Source organism: Dromiciops gliroides, chromosome 3, assembly GCF_019393635.1.
Source record: "Dromiciops gliroides isolate mDroGli1 chromosome 3, mDroGli1.pri, whole genome shotgun sequence".
NCBI lineage: Eukaryota > Metazoa > Chordata > Mammalia > Microbiotheria > Microbiotheriidae > Dromiciops > Dromiciops gliroides.
Window position 1 is genome coordinate 614181919 of NC_057863.1, and position 24820 is coordinate 614206738.

The 24820-nt window shown below is 39.5% G+C and overlaps 1 protein-coding gene across 1 annotated transcript; it reads left to right on the top strand.

Moving 5' to 3' along the window:
- The first annotated feature begins 1601 nt into the window (after window positions 1-1601).
- LOC122751172 (phospholipase A2, membrane associated-like) lies at window positions 1602-4856 on the top strand. Its single transcript, XM_043998122.1, has 4 exons — window positions 1602-1644; window positions 2142-2286; window positions 4350-4456; window positions 4714-4856. Exons 1-4 carry the CDS (start codon window positions 1605-1607, stop codon window positions 4854-4856), a joined length of 435 nt encoding a protein of 144 aa, XP_043854057.1. The 5' UTR covers window positions 1602-1604.
- Window positions 4857-24820: the final 19964 nt, after the last annotated feature.

Below are 24820 nucleotides of genomic sequence, written 5' to 3' on the forward strand. Positions count from 1 at the left end.
CATCCCAGCAATAGTCTCTAACATTTCTACAGTGCTTTGTTTTTTGGTTTTTGTTTTGTTTTTTTAACAGGGCAATGAGGGTTAAGTGATTTGGCCAAGGTCACACAGCTAGTAAGTGTAAAATGTCTGAGGTCGGATTTGAACTCAGGTCCTCCTGAATCCAGGTGCTTTATCCACTGCACCACCTAGCTGCCCCTTCTACAGTGCTTTGTGACTTGCAAAATACTTTCCTTCTCACAACTCTGTGACAAATTTTATTATTCCATTTCAACAGATGAGAAAATCGAGGCTCTGAGATCTAAGTGACTTGTCCGTGATCACACACAAATTTAGCCTGACATTCAAGGCTCTCGCCTTATTTCACGTTGCCTGTTTCCTATTTTAAGCCTTATTTCACACAGCTCTCCTCCACATGCTCCTCTCCATTCCAGCCACACTGGACTATTAGCTATTCTCGGAACTCCAGGCTTCATTCCCCACCTGAGTGTCTTTGTACAAACTGTCTCTTCCATGCCTGGAATCCACCCTTGCTTTTCCCTCCAGGTTCAGTTCAGGTGCTATTGACTCCACCTCAAAACCTTGATTCTTTCAGCTCCCAGTATGCCATTCCCCCTCAAATTATTTTATATTATACTATTGTGACACATGCTGTATTATTCTCCCAATAGAAGGCACTAGGCTCTTCAAGGGCAAGGACTTTCCCTTTTATTCTATCCTCAGTGTCTAGCAAATTTCCTTACATGCATATATATATATATATATATATATATATATATATATATATATATATATATATATAGGGGATAGGGATTAGATTTGTGATTTCATTGGTATAAGAAACTCCAGGGGAGGAAATTCCCTCTATCTTTGAAGCCACGTGCCCTTATTGTTTAGAGTCCTAAAGTAGTTTCCCAGGGCAGTTAGGTGGCTCGGTGGATAGAGCACTGGTCCTGAAATCAAGAGGACCTGAGTCAAATCTGACCCCAGACACTTAACTAGCTGTGTGACCCTGGATGAGTCACTTAACCCCAATTGTTTTAAACATCCAGGGACATTTCCAGTCATCCTGATTCATCTCCAGTCATCCTGATCTCTATCTTGCCACTGGACCCAGCTGGCTCTGGAGGAGAGTAAGGTTGGTGACTTTGTACTCCCTCCCTCACCTAAATCTAATTCACTGCAAGTCATGACATCACCCCGATGTCATGGTCCTCTTTGAGATGGAAGAAGAAACAACAGTCAGTTTCCTAGAGCACTAAAAGATTAAGGGTCACAGAGCCAGGATAGATCACAGATGGCCCTTGAAGCCTGGCCTTCATCCTTAGAGGTCAGTTCTCTCTCCCTTACACTGTGATACCCTTCACCTTACATATAGTAAGCACTGAGCAAATGTTGGTGGCTTCAAATGTGTCTGTGTAAGAGCAGACCAGGATCTCTTGAAAACCCCACTCTCTCCAGCAGATACAATTGTCTTCCCTTGTCTTCTCACAAATGTGGTCTCTGCTTCCCTCCTTTTCAAATGCCCTCATGCTCTTGACTGAGAACGTTTTCTCCCTTCCCAGGGAGCAGAAGAGGTTTGCACTTTCTCCCCCAGTGCCTTCAAAATGAAGACCTTCCTCCTGCTGCCTGTATTGATAGCCTATGGTAAGAGCTGACTCTGTCATTTTTCCCAATACATTCTTCAAACTAGGAAAGATTTTTTTTAAGTGGGAAAATTAGGGTTAAGTGACTTGCCCAGGGTCACACAGCTAGTAAGTGTCAAGTGTCTAAGGCTGGATTTGAACTCAGATCCTCCTGGATCCAGGGCAGTACTTTATCTACTGTACCACCTAGCTGCTCCACTTTTCCCAATACATGAGAGCCATGGGGGACACACCCTCAGGTTGTACAAAAATCCCCCATCACCACCACCACCACCACCATGAGAGCTCCTGGGACTTCTGGTTCCCCCTAGATTTGCTTCCAATCCCTCTCTGTCTCTCTATATTGAATTCGAAAGAGGAGAAAGAAGGCAAGGTTTCTGATCCAATGGGAAATGTGGAAGGGCAAAATCAGTGGAAGGGGAAAGGAAAGAGGCAAAGTCAGTGACTACTCACCAGAGACAGGGCTGAAAATGACAACCAACTGCATCTGTCTTGCAGGCTTATCTCAAGTACAGGGGAGTTTGAAGCAACTGCAGGAAATGATTGAGAAGGTCACAGGGAAGAATGCCCTGGTTAGTTATGGCTTCTATGGCTGCCACTGTGGCTTGGGGGGGCACGGGATCCCCAAGGATGCCACTGATAGGTGAGTTGCTCTCTTGGCCCTGCAAGGGTGAGTCTAATAGATCCCAGGCTCATCCCCTCATGTTAAAGATGTGAGACCAAAACTCCAAGAGGAAAATGACTGGGTCCACCCGAAATCACTCAGTATTTTGTTTGAGACAGGCCCATATGGAATTGCGTGCAAAGATGCCCAAGATATCCAAAGCTCCTCAGATTTTCACATATGGTGGCATCAAAGGTTGGGGGCTGAGCCATGAGACCTATCACATCCACTGAAGGGACATGTAGGCATTGGAGGAAAGAAGCCATTTGTGTTTCAGCTTAGATCCAAGAGAAGGAAGGAGGACAGGGTCCCTGGGGTGGGAAGAAGTAGGGATGGAGAAAGTCTAACTAGGGAAAACTAGGGAAAACAAGGTGTGGAAGACTCAATTGATATGTGAGCCATCTTTAAGTCTTTGAAGGACCATTATGGGGAATAGGAATCTGACCTATCCTGCTTGGCCCCAAAGGGAAAAGCTAGGAGCAATGGGTAGAAGAGCAAAGGGGGAAAAAAAGAGAAAAAAAAGGAAAAAAAAGAAGCAAAGAGGCAAATGTAGGAACAGCATAAGTAAAAACTTCCAATTTTAGTGAGTCATCCCAAACATAAATAGGCTGTCTAAGGAGCCAGCCAAAGCTGGATCAAGGATGTTATAAAAAGACATTCTTGGGTCTTCTGGATTATATGACCTCTAAGGTCCCTTCCAACTCTAAGACTGAATCACCACCATCATCTTCATTTTATAGAGGGTCAGCTCCTTTTGGACAGGTGCTGTTTTGTTTGATTTTTTTCTCCAACACCTCATATGGTAAATAACACATGTCATGTCCAAATCTTCTTGACCCCATGGACCACAGAACTCCAACAATGTCCATAGGGTTTTCTTGGAAAAGATAGTAGAGTGCTTTGCCATTTCCTTCTCCAGTAGGTTAAGGGAAACAGAGGGGAAGTGACTTGCCTAGGGTCATACCACTAGCAATATCTGAGGCAGGGTTTGAATTCAAGTCTTCCTGATTCCAGGTCCAGAGTTCTATCCACTAAGCCACCTAGCTGCCTCCTAGGTAAACAGAGGTTAAGTGACTTGTCCAACTAGGGGCAACTAGGTGGCACAACAGATAAAGCACCGGCCCTGGATTCAGGAGGACCTGAGTTCAAATCCAGCCTAGACATTTGACACTTTCTAGCTGTGTGACCCTGGGCAAGTCACTTAACCCTCATTGCTCTGCAAAGAAAAGAAAAGAAAATTACTTGCCCAGGGTCGAATGGCTAGTGAGTGGCTGAAGTGGGATTTGAACTCAGGTCTTCCTGAATCCAAAACCAGCACTATCCACGGAGTCGCCTAGCTGGATTGAATTGCATATAGTAGTGCTTATCAAATACTCACTGACTGACTGATTGACCATCATTGAGAATCCACAGTGGCTGGTATTGTGCAAGCCCTTGAGGCACTCCCAATGGAAGGCTGAGAATGAAGATGATGGTGGTAGATAGATGCTGTTTAGATAATGCTTTAAGGTTACAAAGTGCCTGGGACTTCTTTAGAATGATACTTTGGGACCAGGCCTGAACTAAAAAAAAATTAGGATTTCAAATCAGTTCTCTTATAGAGGATTGATTCTCTAAGGTTCCTGTCCAGAGTTCTCAGAGGAAAATATAAGCAGACCCCCTTTCCTTTCTCACCTTCTCCCATATAGCAGGAAGCCCATGCCTAATCCTTTCCTGAATTACCTGAGAAATATTCCCTGAGTTATGGACAGATTCGTCTACCACTTCTACCCAAGATAATATAAGAGGTCAGTGACAGAACCAAGACCAGGTCCTTTAGCCCTTTGTTTCATGGTCTATGAAAACAGGGAGTTGGTTTTCCCTTCTAAATCCTAAGATCTTATGGATCACCATCCAGATCTATTCTCTCCATTGCCTTCTTCCCTGTCTGATGATTCTTGAAGAATCCTGCATGGGAGCTGGGAGAAGGCATTGAATGCAATGTCTGTTGATTACTGCTCCTCCTGGAAGAGAGCAGCCCTCAGCAGGGGTCCTCACTACAGGTGCTGTGCAGCCCATGACTGCTGCTACTCGAAGCTGGTGAAGAACAGCTGTCACCCCAAAATGGAGAAATACGATTATAACTACCATAATGATGTCATCACTTGTGGTGAGAGAGTGTCTTCCCTGACTAAGTACCCCAGATGGGCAAAAACATGGACTCAGGCTGTGCCCCTGAACTCTTCTAGGGCAAGGGCCATGTCTCACCCTCTTGGGATGGAGGGACAAGGGCACCCACTTCCTCTGAATCTTCCCCATAGTACCAAGTAAAGAACTTGATCTATACAGGGCAGGAGGGCTCAACAGAAGGGAGAATTAACTGATGGTCAATGTTCTCCAGCTCTAGTGATTTGTTTCCATTTCCAGGGTCTGGAAGCAAGTGCCAAGAGCAGATCTGCTCCTGTGACAGAACTCTCACCTACTGCATGTTGGAAAATCTAAGGACCTACAATCCCAAGTATCAAAGCTTCCCCAACATCCTGTGTGGGGGGAGTAAGCCCCAGTGCTGAGAACTCCAACTCTTCTCCATCAGCAAGGCAAAACAAGAAGGAACCTTGAGGTCCTCTCTCCTTGTCTGGAGCCTTGCCTTGTGAGAGGCTAGGAAATCTGTTCTGTGGGAGCCAGATGGTCTGAGGGGGATGGGAAAGAAGGAAGAAGGGGAAGCTGAGGAAACCCAGCTCTGCTCCTCTCCCACTTTCTGGATGAGCTCTATTGACTACTACTCAAGGATTCCTACTGAATAAAATGTTTCATTGGCTGACTATGTGTCTGCCCTTTGGCCTCCTTTCTTCTCCCCTCCTTTCAGCAGTGTTCCCCCAGGCTCACTGTTTACCCTTCAGACTTATCCTGATGTGCATGGTAGAGACATACAGCTACTGAGTATCCTTGTAAGCCTTATTCACTGTAATTCTTATTCCCAGGTTCCATTTCCCCAGGGCCACTGAGCAGTTCTCTGATCTGCCTTCCACAATGTATGCTCCAGGGATAGGGACTCAGGGTAGTATCAGCCTCAAACACAATTGGGAAGATCAGGACCTTGCAGCCAAAAGTCACATCTGAAGCCCCAGATGTCCCATTTGGGGATTATCTGTGCCCCCACTCTCTTGCCTTTTTTCTGTACAGATAATCAAATATTGACTCATTCCATATGTATGTGAGATCTTAAGATTTAGAGCTGGAAAGAATCTCCCAAATCAATTAGACCAATCCTCTCATTTTGCAAATAAAGAAACAGGCTCAGAGAACTTAAATGATTTTGCCCAAAGTGTTTTACCTGTAATAAATGGAAGAGACAGAATTTGAATACAGGACATCTGTTGCCAAGGCTGGTTCATTTGTGTTCTCTCTCTCTCTCTCTCTCTCTCTCTCTCTCTCTCTCTCTCTCTCTCTCTCTCTCTCTCACCTCCCTTTCAGCTGCTTTCTGTCTCTCTCTCTGTCTATATTTCATTGTCTCTTTCTGTATCTCCCTACCTCCTGTTCTCCTTCCCTCTCTCTCTCCCTCCCTTCCTCTCTGTCTCTCTCCCCTGCTCCCCTGCCCCTTTCTCTGTTTCTCTTCATCCCTCTCTCTCCCCTCCTTCCTTCCCTCCCTCTATCTTTCCACCCTCTTTCTCCTCTCTATCTATCTCTGTCTATTTCTCTTTTCCCCTCTCTCTTGCTTGCTCTCTATCTCGCTCCCCTGCCTTTCTCTGTGTCTATATCTCATTGTCTCTGTCCCCATCTCTCTCTTTTATTCCCTCTTTCTCATTCTCTTTCTTTCCCCTCCTTCCTTCTCTCTCTCACACACATCTCTCATCTGTCTATCTCTCCCTCTTCCTCTGTCTCTCATCTCTTGTCTCTCCCTTTGTCTCTTCCTTTTCTTCTCTCTCTCCTCTCCCTATCTCTCAAATGAAAATCCACCTTCTCTCCTTCCCAATTCTATGCACAATCAAAGAGAAAGCAAGAAAAATAAAACCCTTATTGTAAATGTGTATAGTCAAGCAAAACAAATTCGCACTTTAGCCATGTCCAAAAAAAAGTCTCATTCTGTCCTCTGAATCTATCACCTCTTTGTTAGAAGGCAGATAGTATGTTTCATCAAGAATCTTCTATGTGGCTGATCATTGCACTGACCAGAGCTTCTAAATATTTCAAAGCTGTCTTTATAATTTTGTTATTATATAAATTGTTCTCCTGATTCTGTTCACATCACACAGAATCAGTTCATAAAAGTCTTCCCAGGTCTCTCTGAAACTATCCCCATCTTCATTTCTTGTAGCACAACGATATCCCATCATTTTTACATGTCATAATTTTCCATCCACTATCCAATTGATGAGTACTCCCTCAGTTTCCAATTCTTTGGCACCACAACATAAACTGCTATAAATATTTTAGTACATAGGGGTCCTTTTCCTCTTTGATCTTTTTGGGATATAAACTGAATAATTGTATCACTGGATCAAAAATCTCTACACAGTTTAACAGTTTGGGGAGCTCAATTCCAAATTGATTTCTTGAATGGTTAAACCATTTCACAGCTACACCAATAGTGCATTATTTTGCCTGTTTTCCCACAACCCTTCCAAAATTTGTCATTTTCCTTTTTTTTTTTTTGTAATTTCTGTCAATCTGATGCACGTGAGGTGGAACTTCAGACTTGTTTTAATTGTTACTTCTCTAATTATTAGTGATTTAGAGCATTTTTTCAAATGGCTATTGGTAGATTGGATTTCTTCCTCTGAAAACTGCTTATTCATGTCTTTTGATCATTTGTAAACTTGAGAATAGCTCTTATTCTTATAAATTCAACTTGTTCCCTATTATCTTAGAAATGGGAACTTTTATAAGATAAACTTGCTGCAAGTTTACTCCATTCTTTTCTAAATTTAATTGCATTGATTTTGATTGTGCAAAAAAACTTTAACATAATTGAAATTGTCCATTTTAGCCTCTGTGGACCTCTCTATCTCATTTGGTTACTAACTCTTCCCCTATCCACAGACCTTACAAGTAATTACTTTCAAGTTCCTCTAATTTATTAGCTATCTCTCCCAGCTTTGTGTCACCTGCAAACTTGATGGTTTTATTCCAATCATTGATAAAAGTGTTAAAAATCATGGTCCCTCATTATTTTCTGAACCCCAATATTATGGCAAGCCACCCAATTAACTCTCCCCATATTAAATTTGGCCCTTAAATTAGGAAGTTAAGTGGAACTGGAGTTCAGGAAATCCCTAAAATTGAGGGAACAGAAGGGGGCAGGTTTGAGCAACAGGCAAAAACAACAGATAGCATTAACCTCCTTAAGGGTACCAGGGAACCCTGGAGGGAAAGTGGAACATAATACACCTGACCTTCAGGTAGTAGAAGACGGTGTGATCACTGTTACAGTGACTAAGACTTCCTCTTTCTGAGGCAAAGGAAAGGACAGATAATGTAGATGGGGCTCAATGTGTATAAAAGAAGTGAGGAAAAAGTATTTCTATTTTATCACTGAAATAAGAGTCAAAATCTTCTGCTGAGGAGAGGGCAGAAGTGGGTAGCAAGAGAAGGTTTGCTACAGTCACTTGTGCAGGGGATCAAACAATGAGAGCTCAGCTGAAATAAGATTACATTTATAAACAGCAGGTGTTGCTTTGATCCAACAGACTGTCACTTGTGAAAACTTCACTATTCCCTTCTTATTTTTTTTATAAAGGAAGCAAACATTATCTTATTATCTTATCAAGATTTGGGGAAGATAAGAGAGTAGGTGTAAGTCAGTTGGCAGGTACCCAAGGTCATCTGATCTACTTTGGATTGTAACCATCTGCTAGTACTTGGTTAATACTTAAAGGCTTTGGGGATTATTTAGGGCTTAAATGGCCTTAACAAAAATTTATCCAAAGCAGAACTCATATATACCCCAGTCTCCAATGAAAAGGTGGTACTTCTCCTTGCCAAGGTCAACCTTTCTATTTGTGTTCTTGATTATTTTCCCTTTCATCTCTTTTGGGAGCTAACCTCTCCAATGATCCCCTCTTTCTCTCAGGATTGTTCTCTTTTTATTTGCTAGTTTGTTTCCCAATCACCTACAAAAAATGCCTGAGTCAAAATCTGAGAAACCTTCACTTGACCATGCTATCCTTTCAAGCTATCATCCCTTATTTCTTTTCCTCTTCTCAGCAAAATTCCAATAAAGGACCATCTATAGTAGCTGCTTCCATCTTTTTGCTTCTCAAACCTGTTTTTACCTGACTTCTTACATTGAGTTTCTTTGCTTTTTTAATAAATGCATATTTTTAAAAAGTTGAAAAAATGTATATTTACTGAAAAGATACAGCAAGAATTGAAATATAACAACATCTCTCTGGACCTGAACAAGCTCTCCCCTCTCTGACTAGTCCCTGGGGAGAGTGAGCTCAAATTTAAAGTGGTTGCTGCAAAACATCCATCCCACCAAGTTCACAGCCAAGATAAATATTGCTCCCCTGCTTATAGGGCACAGTGTCTTGGCAGCCAGTTCAATTCACTGTTGTACAGCTCTTCAGATTCACCCCACATTCACTCCAGCAAGTTCAATAAAAATCAATCAATCAAATTTTTTATCAATCAATAAATACTTACAAAGTGCCTACTATGTGTCAGGCACTGTGCTAAGCACTAGAGATACAAAGAGAGGCAAAAGATAGTCCCTGCACTCAAGGAGCTTACAATTTAATGACATGCAAACAAATCTATACAAAGCAAGCTATACACAGGATAAATAGCAAATAGACACTGATCTAAGAGGGCTTGGGGAAGGCTTCCTATAGAAGATGGGGTTTTACTTGGGACTTAAAGGAAACCAAGGAGGTCAGTAGTCAGAGTGAAGGAAGGAGAGAGCATTTTAGGCATGAAGGAAAGCCAGAGAAAATGTCAGCAGATCATCTTACAGTATTGCTGTTATTTTGTATATAGTACATTTAACGTTGCATCAGCTCATGTAGGTCTAAGGTTATTAAGTCTTTCAAATTTTATTATCTTTACAATACTGCTGTCATTGTATAAATTGTTCTCCTCACTTCAGTTTTCATCAGTTCATACAAGTCTTCCCAGGTTTTTCTGAAATCGGTCACTTCATAATTTCTTATAGCATAATTATTCCATCATATTCATGAAGCATAATTTCTCCAGCCATTCCCCAATTGATAGGCATTCCCTCAGTTTCTAATTCCTTGCCATCACAAAAATAGCTGCCATAAATATTTTTGTACATATGGATCCTCTTTCTCTTTTCAATCCAATCCAATCCATATTTATTAAGCACTTACTATGTGGCAGCCTGGAAAGATAGTCCCTGCCCTCAAAGAGTTTATAATCTAAAGAAAAAGGGAACACCAAAAAAGAGGCAGGAAAGCAGGGGTGGGGTGGTGGGGAATAGAACATGAGAGAAATATGTTCTATGGAGTTGAAACCAGGCAGAGCAGCAGATATAAAGTGGAATGACCCAAAAGTCCAGTTTTTGTCCTGTATAAAGGAAGGCTTTAGGGAAAGTTTGGTACTGCAGGCTCCAGCCCTCCAAACAGAAGGGATGGGAGACTGAAAGAAGTAGTGCCAAATAGGGCTTGAGTTAGCAACATGGTGGTGAGTTTAGAAGTGCTGAGCTTATCCTGAAATGGGCAACATATTCCACAGAATATGCCTGGCAAGGCAGCAGATGGAAATTGGAGTGAGCTTTCTTTGATCTCTTTGAAGTATAGACCTAGTAGTGGTATCATTGGTTTTATCCTGGGAGGGGCATCATGTTCCACAGACTTGAAAGCAGACAGGGTAGCAGATGCAAAATGGAGTGAACTTTCTTTGGTCTCTTTGGGACATAGACCTAGTTGTGGTATCACTGGGTCAAAGGGCACAGTTTAATAACTCTGGGGGCATAGTTCCAAACTGCTTTCCAGAATGATTGGACTAGTTTATAACTCCACCAACAGCACATTAATGTATTATTGTTCCACAGTCCCTCCAGTATCTCTCATTTTCCTTTTTTTGTCATCTTAGCTAATCTTATGGGTGTGACATGTGTGAGAAAATAATGGGGTTCTGGGGGATCCAGGGGCCCCCACTCAAGGGAGCATTGCCTGACCTCTTTTGGGGCCAGCCCAGAGTCAGTGGAATTGCAAAAGAAATATAGATTGACCTTCCTGACTACCCAAAGTTAATTCACCTAGTCGACCCCCCAAGTCATGTCAATCAATGGACTGGCCAATTAGCTTGGATCAATGTGCAGTGACCCACCTCTACCTGAGAGAGGATAAAAACCCTTGGGAAAAGGGGGTCCCTCTTTTCTCTCCCATGCTCTTCTCACTGCACCTCTCCCCATTCTGGGATTTTATGCTGGACCTGGAATGCTGGAAGAGGCAGTCACAAGGCCACCACTCTCTCTCTCTTTTCTATCTAGGTAGGTAGGGCTTCTGAATTCTAATTCTGAGCAATGTGCTCTCTCTCTCTCTCTCTCTCTCTCTCTCTCTCTCTCTCTCTCTCTCTCTCTCTCTCTCTCTCTCTCTCTCTCTCTCCTAACATTTAATATGCTTTAATAAATGCTTAATGCCCCAAACTGGTGCAGTTGCCTCTAAGTTATAAGTAGCAATATATTAGAAGCCCCAGCTAAGTTCCCTAAAACCTAGAAAAGAGATAGGCACCCCCATATAATTTCTTTTTGTTTGTTTGTTTGGGGTTTTTTTGGGTTTTTTGTTTGTTTATTTTGGTGAGGCAATTGGGGTTAAGTGACTTGCCCAGGGTCACACAGCTAGTAAGTGTCAAGGGTCTGAGGTCAGATTTGAACTCAGGTCCTCCTGAATCCAGGGCCGGTGCTCTATCCACTGCACCTCCTAGCTGCCCCCACTATATAATTTCAAATGACACACATGGTACCTCTAAGTTGTTTTAATTAGATTTCCCTAATTATTAGTGATTGAGATCATTTTTTCATATGGCTACTGAGAGTTTGGATTTCTTCCTTTAGAAAATGCCTATTAACATCTTTTCATCATTTAATAATTGAGGAATGGCACTTCTTGTAAATTTGACTCAGTTTCTCTATATATCTTAGAAATGAGATCTTTACCAGAGAAATTTGCTACAACAATTTTTTCCCAGTTTCCTGGGTGGTTTTTTTTTTTCTAATTTTAGCTGCATGAGTTTTGTCTGTTCAAAAATCCTTTTAATTTTATGTAAGTAAAATTCTGCATTCTACCTCTGTGAACTCTATCTCTTGTTTAGTCATGAACTATTCCTCCACCCATAGAACTGACATGTAATATTTTCCATGCTACGCTAATTTTTTTATAATGTCACTCTTTCTATCTAAATCACTTTGAGGTTATCTTGTTATACAATGGGAGATGTTGGTCTATACCTAGTTTCTGCCAGACTAATTTCCAGTTTTCCCAATAGCTTTTGTTGAATAATGAGCTCTAGCCCCAGTAGTTGAGATATTTGGGTTTATCAATCAGTAGGTTACTGTGCTCATGTGCTTCAGCATTTTGTGTGTCTAATCTATCCTATTAATCTATTTCTTACCTAATACTAAACTCGTTAGATGATATAGCTTTATACTACAGTTTGAGATCTGGTACTGCTAGTTCCCCTTCCTTCCCATTTTTTTTATTCCCTTGATATTCTTCGTCTTTTATTCCATAAGATGAATTTTATTATTTTTTTAATGTCCACATAGTAAATATTATGGTAATTTGTAATTTGGTATGGCACTGAATAAATAAGTTGACTTAGGCAGTATTGTCGTTTTTATTATATTGGTTCAACTTACCTATGAGCAATTAATATTCTAAGCATATCTGATGATGAGTGAGATGAGCAGAACCAGAAGAACATTGTACACAGTATCATCAACATTGAGTGTTGACCTACTGTGATGGACTATATTCTTCTCACCAATGCAATGGTACAGAAGAGTTCCAGGGAACACATGATAGAAGAGGATCTCCAAATCCAAGGAAAAAAAAAAAAGAACTGTGGAGTATAGATGCTGATTGAACCATACTATTTCTTTTGTTTTGGGTGCTGTTGTTTTTTTTTTCTATTTTGAGGTTTTGCACTACTGCCCTGATTTTTTTCTCTTATAACAGGATTAATGCAGAAATAGGATTAATGTTATTATGGATATATATATGTGTGTGTAGATATATATATATGTATATGTATATAGATATATAGATATAACCTATATCAGATTACCTGCTGTCTAGGGGAGGGGGGAGGGAGGGGAAGGAGGGAGAAAAATCTGAAATTGTAAAGCTTGTATAAACAAAAGTTGAGAACTATCTTTACATGTAATGGAAAAAATAAAATACCTTATATGTAAAAAAAATATTCTAAGCATATCTATCTGTATTTATTTGTGTGAAGTATTTTGTAATTGTGTTAACAAAGTTCTCGTATATGTCTATGCTATCCAGTTATTTTAAATAGAATTTCTCTCTCTTCTTGGTGGTTTTTGTTGGTAACATACAGAAATGCTGTAATTCATGTTTATTTATTTTATATTTTGTAATTTTGCTAAAGTTATTAATTTTCATTTATTTTTTAGCAGAATAGCTGCAAAAAGCAACAGTTTTGTTTTCCCTTTGCCTATACTTACCCCTTACATTTCTTTTTCTTAACTTAGTGTTATTTCTATTTCTAGTATAATTAGTATTGACTAATAATGGTGATAATGGGCAACCTTGTTTCACCTCTGATTTTACTTGCTATTGCTTTTAGATAAAAACTACTTATCATTTTAAGCAGTTCTCCCTTTATTCCCATGCTTTTGAGTGTGTTTTTTAAAAAAAACAGGAATGAGATTTGTATTTTGTCAAAAGCTTTTTCTGCATCTGTTGAAATAAACATATGGTTTTTGTTGGGTTTGTTATTGATGTGGTCAGTTATGTTTATAGTTTTCTTAATATTGAAATGGCCCTTCATTCCTAATATAAATCTAGCCTAGTCATAGTGTATGTATGATCTTTGTGATGTTTGTCTTTTTGCTAATATTTTATTTTAAATGTTTTCATCAGTATTTATTTGAGAAATTGATCTATAATTTTCTTTTTCTGTTATGTCTCTCCCTGACCTAAGTATCAAGACCATATTGTGTCATAGATGGAATTTGGTAGGATCTTTTCTTTACTCATTTTTTCAAACAGTTTATGTAGTATTGGAATTAAATATTATTTAAATGATAGCATTCACTGATAAATACATTCAGTCATAGGTTTTTTACTTCCTTTAGTAGTTCATTTATGGCTTGTTCAATTTCTTTTTAGAAGATGGAGTTATTTAAGTGTTCTATTTCTTTTTGTTAATCTTGGCAATTTATACTTTTGTAAATATTCATTCATTTCATTTAGATGATAATTTTTATTAGAATATAGTTGGGCGAACTAGCTCCTAATAATTGCTTTTATTTCTTCTTTGTTGGTTGTGAATCCATCTTTTTTATTTTTGACACTAGTAATTTGGTTTTCTTCTTTTTCTTAATTGAATTAGTTACTTGCTTATCCATTTTTTAAAATAGCTCCCAGTTTAATTCAGTGGGGTTTGGTTTGGTTTGGTTTGGTTTTGAAATTGTCAATTTTGTTCATCTCTCCTTTGATTTTTAGGATTTCTATTTTGATGTTTAATTGTGCATGGGGGGATTAAATAAATTGTTTACAAGGGTTTTTTTTTTTTAGTTCTATACCCAATTTGTTGATCTGCTCTTTCTCTTTTTTATTGATGAAAGAGTTTAAAGATATAAATTTTCCATTAAGTACTGCTTTGCCTTCATTTCACAAATTTTGGTAAGTTGTCTTGTTTTTGTTACTATCTTTAATAAAATTACTGTTTCTATGATTTGATCTTTGACTACAACATTCCTTTAAGAATTTAGATGCTATGCCCTTTGATACATATATATTCAGTACTGATGTTGTCTATGTGTCTTTTAGCAAAATGTAGTTTCCCTAATTAGAGAAGCTAGGTGGTGTAGCAAATAGAGTGCTGGGCCTGGAGTCAAGAAGACTTGTTTTCCCTGAGTTCAAATCTGGCCTCAGACACTTACTAGCTTGTGACCCTAAGTGAGTCACTCAACCTTGTTTGCCTCAGTTCCTCATCTGTAAAAATGATCTGGAGAAGAAAGCGACAAACCACTTCAGTATCCAAGAAAACCCCAAATGGGATCATGAAGAGTCAAATACAACTGAAACAACTGAACAGGTTTCCCTGATTATCTCTTTTAATCAGATCCATCATTGCTTTTGCTTTTTCTGAAATTATGATTGTTCTGCCTCCCTGCCTTTTTTACCTCAAATAAAGCATAACATATTTTGCTCCATTCCTTTATTTTAATTCTGTGTGTATTTTTTTGTTTCAAATGTTTCTTGGAAACAACATATCATTGGATTCAAGTTTTGAATTCATTCTGCTATCCTCTTCTGTTTTATGGGTGAGTTTATCCCTTTCATATTCATGATAGCTAATTGTGTATTTTTTCTATCCTATTCTTTCATATTTTTCCTTTTTTTGTTCCCTGCCTCATTTTAAGAGTATGCTTCATTTTGACTAATGCTTCCCTTAATTACTCTTTTATTTCTCCTGCTTTTTCCCTTAACCCCATTCATTCCTATTTTCCTTCCAAGTAAAATATATTTCTGAACCTGACTATTTATATAGGTACTCTTTCTTCTTTTAACCAGTTCAGATGAGAGCAAAGTTCAAGTGTGTTCCTCTACCTGACCACTCCATCCTCTTTGTTGTATAAGCTCCTTTCTGTGTGCCCCATTTATGTAAATTTTCCCCATTCTTCCTCTCCCTTCCCCCTTCTCCCAATTCTTTCCTCTTCCCTACCCATTCCATTCTTCTTTTCAGATCATCCAAACACAGCAGAATCATACCCAAGCCCTATGTCTAATTAAACGACCTCTATGATCCCTGGTGAGAATAAAATTCTGAGGGGCTACATATATCATCTCCTCAATAAGAATATAAATAGTTTTCACTAGGTTTTTAATCCTTATGATTTCTCTCATTTAGCTTTTATACTTCTCTTGACCGTGGTTTGTTCTCTTTGACTATGTTTACATGTCAAATTTTGTATTCAGCCATCATCTTCTCATCAGGAATGCTTAGAGATTCTTATTTCATTAAAGATCTATTTTCTCCCCTGTAGGATAATACTCTGTTTTGCGGTTGGGGTTATTCTCACTTGTAAGCCTAGTCTTTTGCCTTCTGCTCCTTTAGAGTGGTGACTGCCAAATCTTGTTGATCCTGACTATGGCTTCTCAGTATTTGAATTCTTTCTTTCTGGCTGCTTATAGTATTTTTTTTTTCTTTGATCTAGAAGCTCTGGATTTTGACTATAATAATCCTGAGAATTTTCATTTTGGGGTTTCTTTCAGGAGGTGAACAGTTGATTCTTTCAGTTTCAACTTTGCTCTCCAGTTCTAAGCTATCCAGACTGTTTTCTTTTATGATTTCTTGAAATATGATATCTAGGCTTTTTGTTGTTGTTGTTATTGTTGTGACTATGTGATGATGATGACAATGACAAGAACAATTTTCAGGTTTCAATGATTTGTAAATTATTTCCCCTTTATCCATTTTCCAGGTCAGTTAGTTTTTCCTATCAGATGTTTCATATGTTCTATTTTTTCAGAATTTTTACTTTATTATTTATTTCTATCTCATGGGGCCATTAACTTCTATTTGGCCAATTTTAATTTTCAAGGAGTTATTTTAGTCAGTAAGTTTTAATGCCACTTTTTTCCAAGTAGTTGATTCTCTTTTCATATCTTTTTTTCTTAGCTCTTGCCTCTTTCCCATTTTTTCTTCTACTTATCTCAACTGGTTTTTTAAATAATCTTTTAGCTCCTTCTTGAATTCTTGCTTTAACTCTTCTAGAATTCGTTTGCACTTATGAACCAGCTGCATTTTTCTTTGAGGCTTTGCTTGCAGGTATTTTTGAGTCGTTCTGTATTTGTGTCTTGAGCTTTCTTTGTTTGCTCATTCTTACAGCCCACTTTTTGACTTTGGACTCTTATGTTAGTAGTGGACTCTGACCACTTATGGAGAATTTCTGGGCTGAGCTTCTGTCCTCTTACATCCTTTTTCATAGCTTTCACAGCTCCAGGAAGGGGCCTGCAAGCTTTCATTGCCCCCAAAATAGTGTGATTCAGAGGAAAGATCTATTCACTACCCTCCTAGTCTGAGATCTACAAGTTCTTGCTGCAGGTTTTGGTCTATTGCCTTATTTCTGATTGAGAGTTTCAATAGACTGTCTCTTGACTTAGTCACTATTGGCCCCCCAGGAGGATCTCCAGTTTCAGAGTGACTGGAACTGCTGGCTCCCCATAGTCTGAGGCACATCTCTCTGTTCTGAGGAGCAGAACCACCCTATTGTTTCTCAAAATGTAGTTCATGCTTAATGAATAACTAGGGCCACCAATACAATCCACCCTAGATCCATGAGATCTAGGCCCTGGGAGATAGGAAATTGAGCTGCCAGATAGTACCTGTACCTGCATCCAGGGCTTGCTCAGGGATATCTTTCTGGTGCCCTGTCTCAGTCCTCTCTGCGTCTCTGAGTCCTTGAAGGCCATGCAGAACTGCTGCCATACATTACCGTCTAGATCTCCTGCCCAGAATCCACAGACTTGTCTCCCTAAGCTATCTTAGGCTGGGGCGCGGGGGCGGGGGGGACTTCTTCACGGCTTTCCTGATCAGAATTCAGTCTGATGCCTTCTCAACATCATCACGGAGAAGAGGTAGGGGGAGAGTTAGACTCTAATGCTTCCTCTCACTCCACCATCTTGGCTCCATTTCAATTTATAATATTCTTGGTTTAAGGAAGTTGGCAATTGCAAAGTGGAGAGGACATGGAATGCTACAGTCTGTAGACACTGGCTTCTTTGCTGTTCATTGTTCAAGACATTTCATCTCAAACTCTGGGTATTTTCTCTGCCTGTCTACCATAGATAGAATGCTCTGCCTCCTCTCTTCTGCCTTCTGGCTTCTTTTGAGTACCAGATAAAATCCTGCCTTCCTCAGGAAGCCTTTCCCAATCCTTCCTGATTCTTGTGCCTTCCCTCTGTTGATTATTTCCAAAATAACCTGTACATAGTTCATCTGTACATAGCTGTTTGCATGTTGTCTCCTTCATTAGACTTAGGTCCTTGAGAGCATGGACTATTTTAGGTTGTTGTTGTTGTTGTTGTTGTTGTTGTTGTTGTTGTTGTTGTTGTTGTTGTTGTTCTTATTCTTGTTCTTGTTCTTCTTGTTCTTGTTCTTCTTGTTCTTCTTCTTCTTCTTCTTCTTCTTCTTCTTCTTCTTCTTCTTCTTCCTTCTTCTTCTTCCTTCCCCTTCTCCAAACAAAAATTGGGAAAGCAAGCAGCCTCTGAATCATGGGAAAACAGAGTATCCTGCTTCAATGACAAATATTCATGTCCTCATACATTTTGTATTTCCTAGGAGCTAGGCAAAATAATGCCTTGCACACAGTAGATGCGTAATAAATGGTTGAATGGATGATTCTGTGATATCATACAATTTTTTGGTGATAGAAAGGAGGTAATGATAAGTTTTAAAAGCAGGTTAAAAATTAAAATGTCATACAAGTGTAAGGAAGTGTTCGTTGTTTTGCCAGTATGAGACAAAAATACATGGAGTCAGACACCTAGGTTTAAGCTGTAGCTCTGGACCTTAACTAGTTTTGTGACCCTACTAGTATTGTGACATTTCTCAATTTCCTCATCCATAAAATGAGACAGAAAATTCTTTGTGCTTCCTTTTTCACAAGACTGCCAGGAACAAATGAGACAATATATGTAAAATATTTTCTGAAATGAAAAGCCTATGCAAATGTACCTAAGATTGTCATTAAGCTGAGAATGGGGACCCTAAGGCTCTAGTTAGGTCTTGGTTGGCATGAGTGAGATGAGAGGTCCCCTGGCATAGTGGTAGTAAAAGGATTATAACTGGAGTTAGGCAAAATATGGGTTCATATCTTACCTCCACCCTTTACTACTGTGTGACCATGAGCAAGCCACCTAACATCTCTCATCTTTGATTTGCTCATCTGTAAAATGGGGACAAGAATACCTGTAATACTTAGCTTTGGGGTTTTTTGTAAGAATCCAGTGAGTTCATGTATGAAAAGTACTTTTCAACTGTTCAAATATCATATAAATTTTGGCTATTACTACTTTGAGATGTAAGCGTAGCCTTTTGATCTTCACGATTTCTTATCCCCAAAGCCTCCCAGTTGCTACACTCACCAGTGCAAAGGAATACGATTCCAATCTCCAATCCTGGCTTCTAGCCATTTCCTGGATGAACTCTTCCACATCTTCCATCTGGAACTAATTCTTAACCCTACCCATTTAGGGAGGGAATAGGGGATGGAGGGTGGAGAATGGCACTGATGTTTCCAGTTAACATGAGCAACATACCTGGCCAGGGTTCAAAAACCTAGGGTTGACCTCAGATTTACATTGGTGATTCCTCAGGGAATACTTTCCCAGACTCATCACTGCCTTACCCGCAGAAAATGGGATAATAAAGGGGTTTTTTTAAATTGAAACTAGTCAATTTCACATTAATGTAAAATAATGTTAAATGTTAATATCCTTATTCCCCATGCTCCTGCCCATGGAGGAGAGCAGCCATTCTACATGAGAAATAGGAATAAGCCATATAACCAGTTCCAAAGTGAAGCCATGGTGGACCAGCTGATCAATTGGAAATGATGACTTGAGATATACTTATGGTTACAAGGCTGGAGTTATTTCCTGAAGGATACACAGAATTAGTAGAAATCAGCAGCCCCTATTCCAGTTCTAATAGTCCTAAAGTGATAGCCCCATTCAGCACAGTCCTCCACTGGGTCTCAACTTCCTGAACTCTGAGGGAATGAGGTGAACTCTACCAACATCAGATGCATGTGATGACATGTGGAACACTGCTACAATGAGCTGGCCCTCTTCCCCTTGTTACAACCCTACTTGGTGTCCCCCTGGGGAGACAGGGATCCAAGACAGCAGCATCTGCAAGCATCACTTGCTAGAGGGATAGATGGTTGATTTCCTGTGTTGAAGCCTTAGCCCTTCCCTCTGCCAATTTTAAGCCTACATCTGGTATGTGTGTCAATCCCTAAAAACAATGAATAGTGGAGGGTTTGTCCCACCTTGGTTATGGGCAGCTAGATGGGGAATAAATCAACAAAAGTTGTTATTTTGAATTAAGAGGATATGAGCTTTTAGCCAAGAAAGGAAGCAATAGTTTCTATCACACATTCGTTATCCAAAACAGAAACTCATTAACCACCTCAATGCCAGCTAAGCATGGATGCCAAGGGATCTCTCCACAATCTAACTACATAGTTTGCTACTCCTGAAAGGAACTTGTAACATATCTATAAAGAGGAGTGATAAGACAGGAAATGAGGGAAGTTATATATCCCTGCCTTAACTCAAAAAGAGTTGGAGTAATTGCTAAAAGAGACTGATTCCTAAGGAATACAAGTTTGTTAGAAAAGCAAAGCTTGGGGCAGCTAGGTGGCACAGTGCATAAAGCACCAGCCCTGGATTTAGAAGGACCTGAGTTCAAATCAGGCCTCAGATACTTGACACTTACTACTATGTGACCCTGGGCAAGTCACTTAACCATCATTGCCCCCCCCCCCAAAAAAAAAGAAAAGAAAGAAAAGCTTAAGGCATATATTATGTATCTACAACCTCAGAGGGTAAATAGTTATTAAAGATGTGGGTTTTTTCACAGACCAATAATAAATCTACTTCCCTTTACAAAGACAGAAACATAAGCTGAATTGAGCATATAAGAGTTAAAGACTCTAAAGAGAGGAAAATGTGGCCAGTAATGATAACAGGTTGGGAAAACATGGAAGTCATGCAGAAGACAAAGAGGAGGAATGAGACAAAGGAAGAGAGATGGGAAGACAGGAGATTATAATTAGAAAGAGAAAATGTAGAGTTTGATTTAGCTTTCCATACCTTGAGGTAGGAGATGAAGTTACAAGGGGGGAAAAAAATAACTCCCTCTCCTGGCCCCACCTTTGGAATGTGGATATTTCCAGTAACATCCAGTCACACCTTTTCTTTTCTCACTGGGAAGTTTATGGTCTTTCTAAATCCTTATCGAGTATCTGGTCACCACCCTAAACCCACCTAGTACTCTGGGGAAAAATGAGTACCAATAGCCCAGTCTTGTCAAAGATAGTAACTTGTTTTGTTTTTTTTTTTGGTGAGGCAATGGGGGTTAAGTGACTTGCCCAGGGTCACACAGCTAGTAAGTGTCAAGTGTCTGAGGCCGGATTTGAACTCAGGTACTCCTGAATCCAGGGCCGGTGCTTTATCCACTGTGCCACCTAGCCGCCCCCAGTAACTTGTTTTTAATGTAGACAAAGGAGAACCCCATCTTCAATTTAGTTTTGCCTTTTAAGAAGTTTATCCAAAAATTACCAATAAAACAAAACCTACCTCCCTGGCAGAAGAAAGTCTCGCACTTCAGGGGATTGGGTTTCAAACTCTGATTCTTTCTGTATACCAGTTCCCAAGTCTATTATCACTCCCTTTGCTTAAAAATAAGTCAACATACAGATAGATAAACAGGAGTTAGAATAATTGTTCATTTTTTTTCCCTTAGCCAGCAAAAAAAAAAAAAAAAAACTACTTTAAAATAAATTAGAAGAATAATTTTGCAGGACAGAATAAACTTTGGAATCAGCTTCTGCCCTCCTCAGGTAGAGAGAAAGGAGAAGGAAGGCATGCCCCTATTTCCCAGTCTAGTGCCCATCCCACCTCAAATGGGAAGTCATAAATCACCACCCCATTTTAGCCTCTGAAACCATCTCAAGGTCTTCCAGCGGTGGCTCCATAGACTACAGTCCCACTGGCTCAGCTCCACAGCCATCTCCAGTCTTCAGTTCCAGCTCCCATTCTGGGTCCTTCAAATACACAGCCTCTGCTACCACTGCCCCAACCAGCCCCTCCTGCCACAGTGCTCAGGCCAAAAGCTCCCAGCTTAAGTACCTACTCTCCAAAGTTGTTGTGAGGATCAGTTGAGAATCATATGCAAAACACTTTGCAAACTTTAAAGAGCTAAATAAATGGTAGTTTTGATAAATCTAACAGAAAGGTGTTTTGTTTTGTTTTTTAAGGGAAACTGTGGAACTGAATTGAAATTTCTGGAGAAACTAGAGCTGAAAAGACTTATAGTGTCTTTTAAATAGGACAGCAAAAAAATGCATATTTCTCTGTACCACATGGAACTTTTACAAAAATTGAACATGTAATAGGGCACAGAAATATTGCAACTAAATGTAAAAAGGCAGAAATAGTTTAATACATGCTTTCCACACCATAATTCAATAAGAATAGAAATTGGGAGGGGGGGGCACAGCTAGGTAGTGCAGTGGATAAAGCACCAGTCCTGGATTCAGGAGGACCTGAGTTCAAATCCAGCCTCAGCCACTTGACACTTACTAGCTGTGTGACCCTGGGCAAGTCACTTAACCCTCATTGCCCCGTGCAAAAAAAAAAAAAAAAAAAAGAATAGAAATTGGTTCAGAGACCATAAACAAAAGGTACAGACCTAAATGGAGACTTAACAATGAAATCTTATATAATGAATGAGTCAAAGAACAAATAAGTATTATTGTTCATTCATTTTTTCAGCTGTGCCCAACTCTTTGTGACCCCATTTGGGTATTTTCTTGGCAAGGAATACTGGAGTGACGTGCCCATTTCCTTCTCTAGCTCATTTTATAGATAAGGAAAACTGAAGTAAAAACGGCAAGTAATTTGCCTAAGGTCACACAGCTAGTAAGTGTCTGTGGCCAGATTTCAATTCAAGAAGAGGCATCTTATACTGTAAATGACAAGCATGCATTTGAACTCCTATTCTCTGATTCCAAATCCATCATTCCTCTCATTTCAGCCAACTCTTTAACTGCTTGCAAAATATTTTCTTCATCAATAAAGATCTAGAGTTTGGTAATAATGTCTAAGTGAATCTCCAAGGTTGCCCTGTGAATTCTATCAATCTGTAATCTCTCAGTTCGTCTTGCAGCATCTGGAAATTTCGCTTGAGTATTTTCCTGGAAAACAGTCATTCTCTCTCTGCATTTTTTTCAGGCAACCTGATGACTCAAATTATTTCTCCAACTTTTATTGCCTAGTTCTTCTCAAGGCTTGATATTAAAGTATTCAACTTTGATATTAAAATATGCAACTCTTTTTAGTTGTTATACTTTGATCTTGTTTTGATGCATATTCCACTATTTTGTCTCCTAACTAGTGGATTTTATTTCCAGTAGATTCTATTCCTTTATTAAAATTTTTTTTTTAAATAAGAGGCATCTTCCTAAATCCAAGCCCTGCACTGTGCTACCTAGTTGCCCTGAACAAATCAGAGAAGCAATAATTATGTAAAAGAAAATTATGGGGGGCAGCTAGGTGGTACAGTAGATAAAGCACCAGCCCTGGAGTCAGGAGGACCTGAGTTCAAATCCGGCCTCAGACACTTGACACTTACTAGCTAGGTGACCCTGGGCAAGTCACTTAACCCCAATTGCCTCACCTAAAAAATAAAAGAGTTCATTGGAACAGACTACATAAAGGGAGAATGGGGGAGGTGGAATTCAATAACCTAATGTTTGATAAAATGGAAAGGGGAGGGGGAGAGAGGAGGAGGGGGAAGGGAGAGGGGGGAGGGCTGGTGGATGGGGAGCTGGTGCTTTTGGTTAGAGACATCAGCTTGGTGGCAGGACTTCATGTGGACTGTTAGGAAAGCTAGGATTTCCGTGCTATAAGGAATCTGTTCTCAATCTTTCTCTCTCTTCCCTATCTTATAATATATCTTTTAATAGACCCTTAAAAGCCTAAACTCTTGCTGAATTTATCAGTGATTTTAGCCAGCTTTCTCCCAAGACTGAGGGGGGCAGATTAGAGCCCACATTTAGATTTTTAAACAACACAAAAGACTCGCATAAAATGATGCAGAGTGAAGTGAGTAGAACTAGAGTATTGTACGTAGTCACATCATTATTGTACAATGATCAACTGTGAATGATTTAGCTCTTCACAGCAATACAATGGTCCAAAACAATTCCAAAGGATTCATGATGAAAAATGCTCTCCTCCTCCACAGAAAGAACTGATGAAGTCTGAATAAAGATCAAAGCATACTATTGTTCACTTGATTTGTGTGTATGTTTTATCTGTGTCTTCACAACATGACCAATATGGAAATACGTTTTGCATGATTACACATATATAATCTGTATCAAATTGCTTACCATCTTAGGGAGGATGTTCTGTATATACAGTTCTCAAAGTTCTGACTTGCCTCCCAAAGCCATCTCAAACTCAACATCCAAAACAAAACTCATTACCTCTCCCCTCTGAGCTTCCCAATTTCCCCTGAGCATATGGATATCTTTCTAGAAAATTTGGAACTCAATTTTTTAAAAAATTAATGCAAAAAAGTTTCTACATGTAATTGGGAAATAAATAAATAAAATGTTGTCCTTTTATTTAAAAAAAATCATGGATAGAAATTAACCAAACCTGTTAGAACCAAAGGATAAATGAAAGTATGAAATATCCATTGTTTGCCTCCTGAAAAAAATCCCCATGATGAAAACTCCAAATAAATTAGTAGCCAATATTAGCTTCTAGACCAAAGAACAAATATTTCAAGTTGCCAGAGAGGGGAAGTTCAATACCTGCAAAGAAAAGGAAGGAGAGGGAGGGGAGGGGAGGAAAGGGAGGAGGGGGAGGAGAGGAGAAAAGTATTTGTGATAAATAAAAAGAAGCATGTAATGATTTTCACAAACTGATGCAGAGTGAATTATACAGTACCAAGAAAACAATAAACACAACTACAGTGTAAGTGGAAAGAACATACTAAAAAAGTGAATGTAACAAAATTATAAAGATCAAGCAGGACTCAAGTGAAGAGATATGAGAGGATCCCCCTCCCCATCCACCCCTTCATGGAGGTGGAAGATCTCTGGGTGTTACACATTGCACATGTGTTTTTTTTATTTCTTTCAATGTATTTATAAGTTTGGGTGGATCCTCTTTGAAAACTACTTTTGGTATAGTTATTTAGAAGGGGAAAGGGGAGGAATAACCATTATAATGTAAGAAACAAAAGATATCAATAAATAGTGATTTGATAAATACATAAATGAATGAATGAATGAATGTATTCCTGGAATTTCCTTGTATTCTATCTATATTTAACCTTTGTCATTAGGGGGCAGCTAAGGTGCACAGTGGATAGAGCACTGGCCCTGGAGTCAGGAGGACCTGAGTTCAAATATCACTTCAGACACTCGCTGTGTGGACCCTGGCAAGTCACTTAACCTTAATTGCCTTAAACATCCAGGGCCATCTCCAGTCATCCAGATGTATATCTTGCCACTGGATCCATAGGGCTCTGGAGGAAAGAGTGAGGTTGGGTGACTTTGCACAGCCCC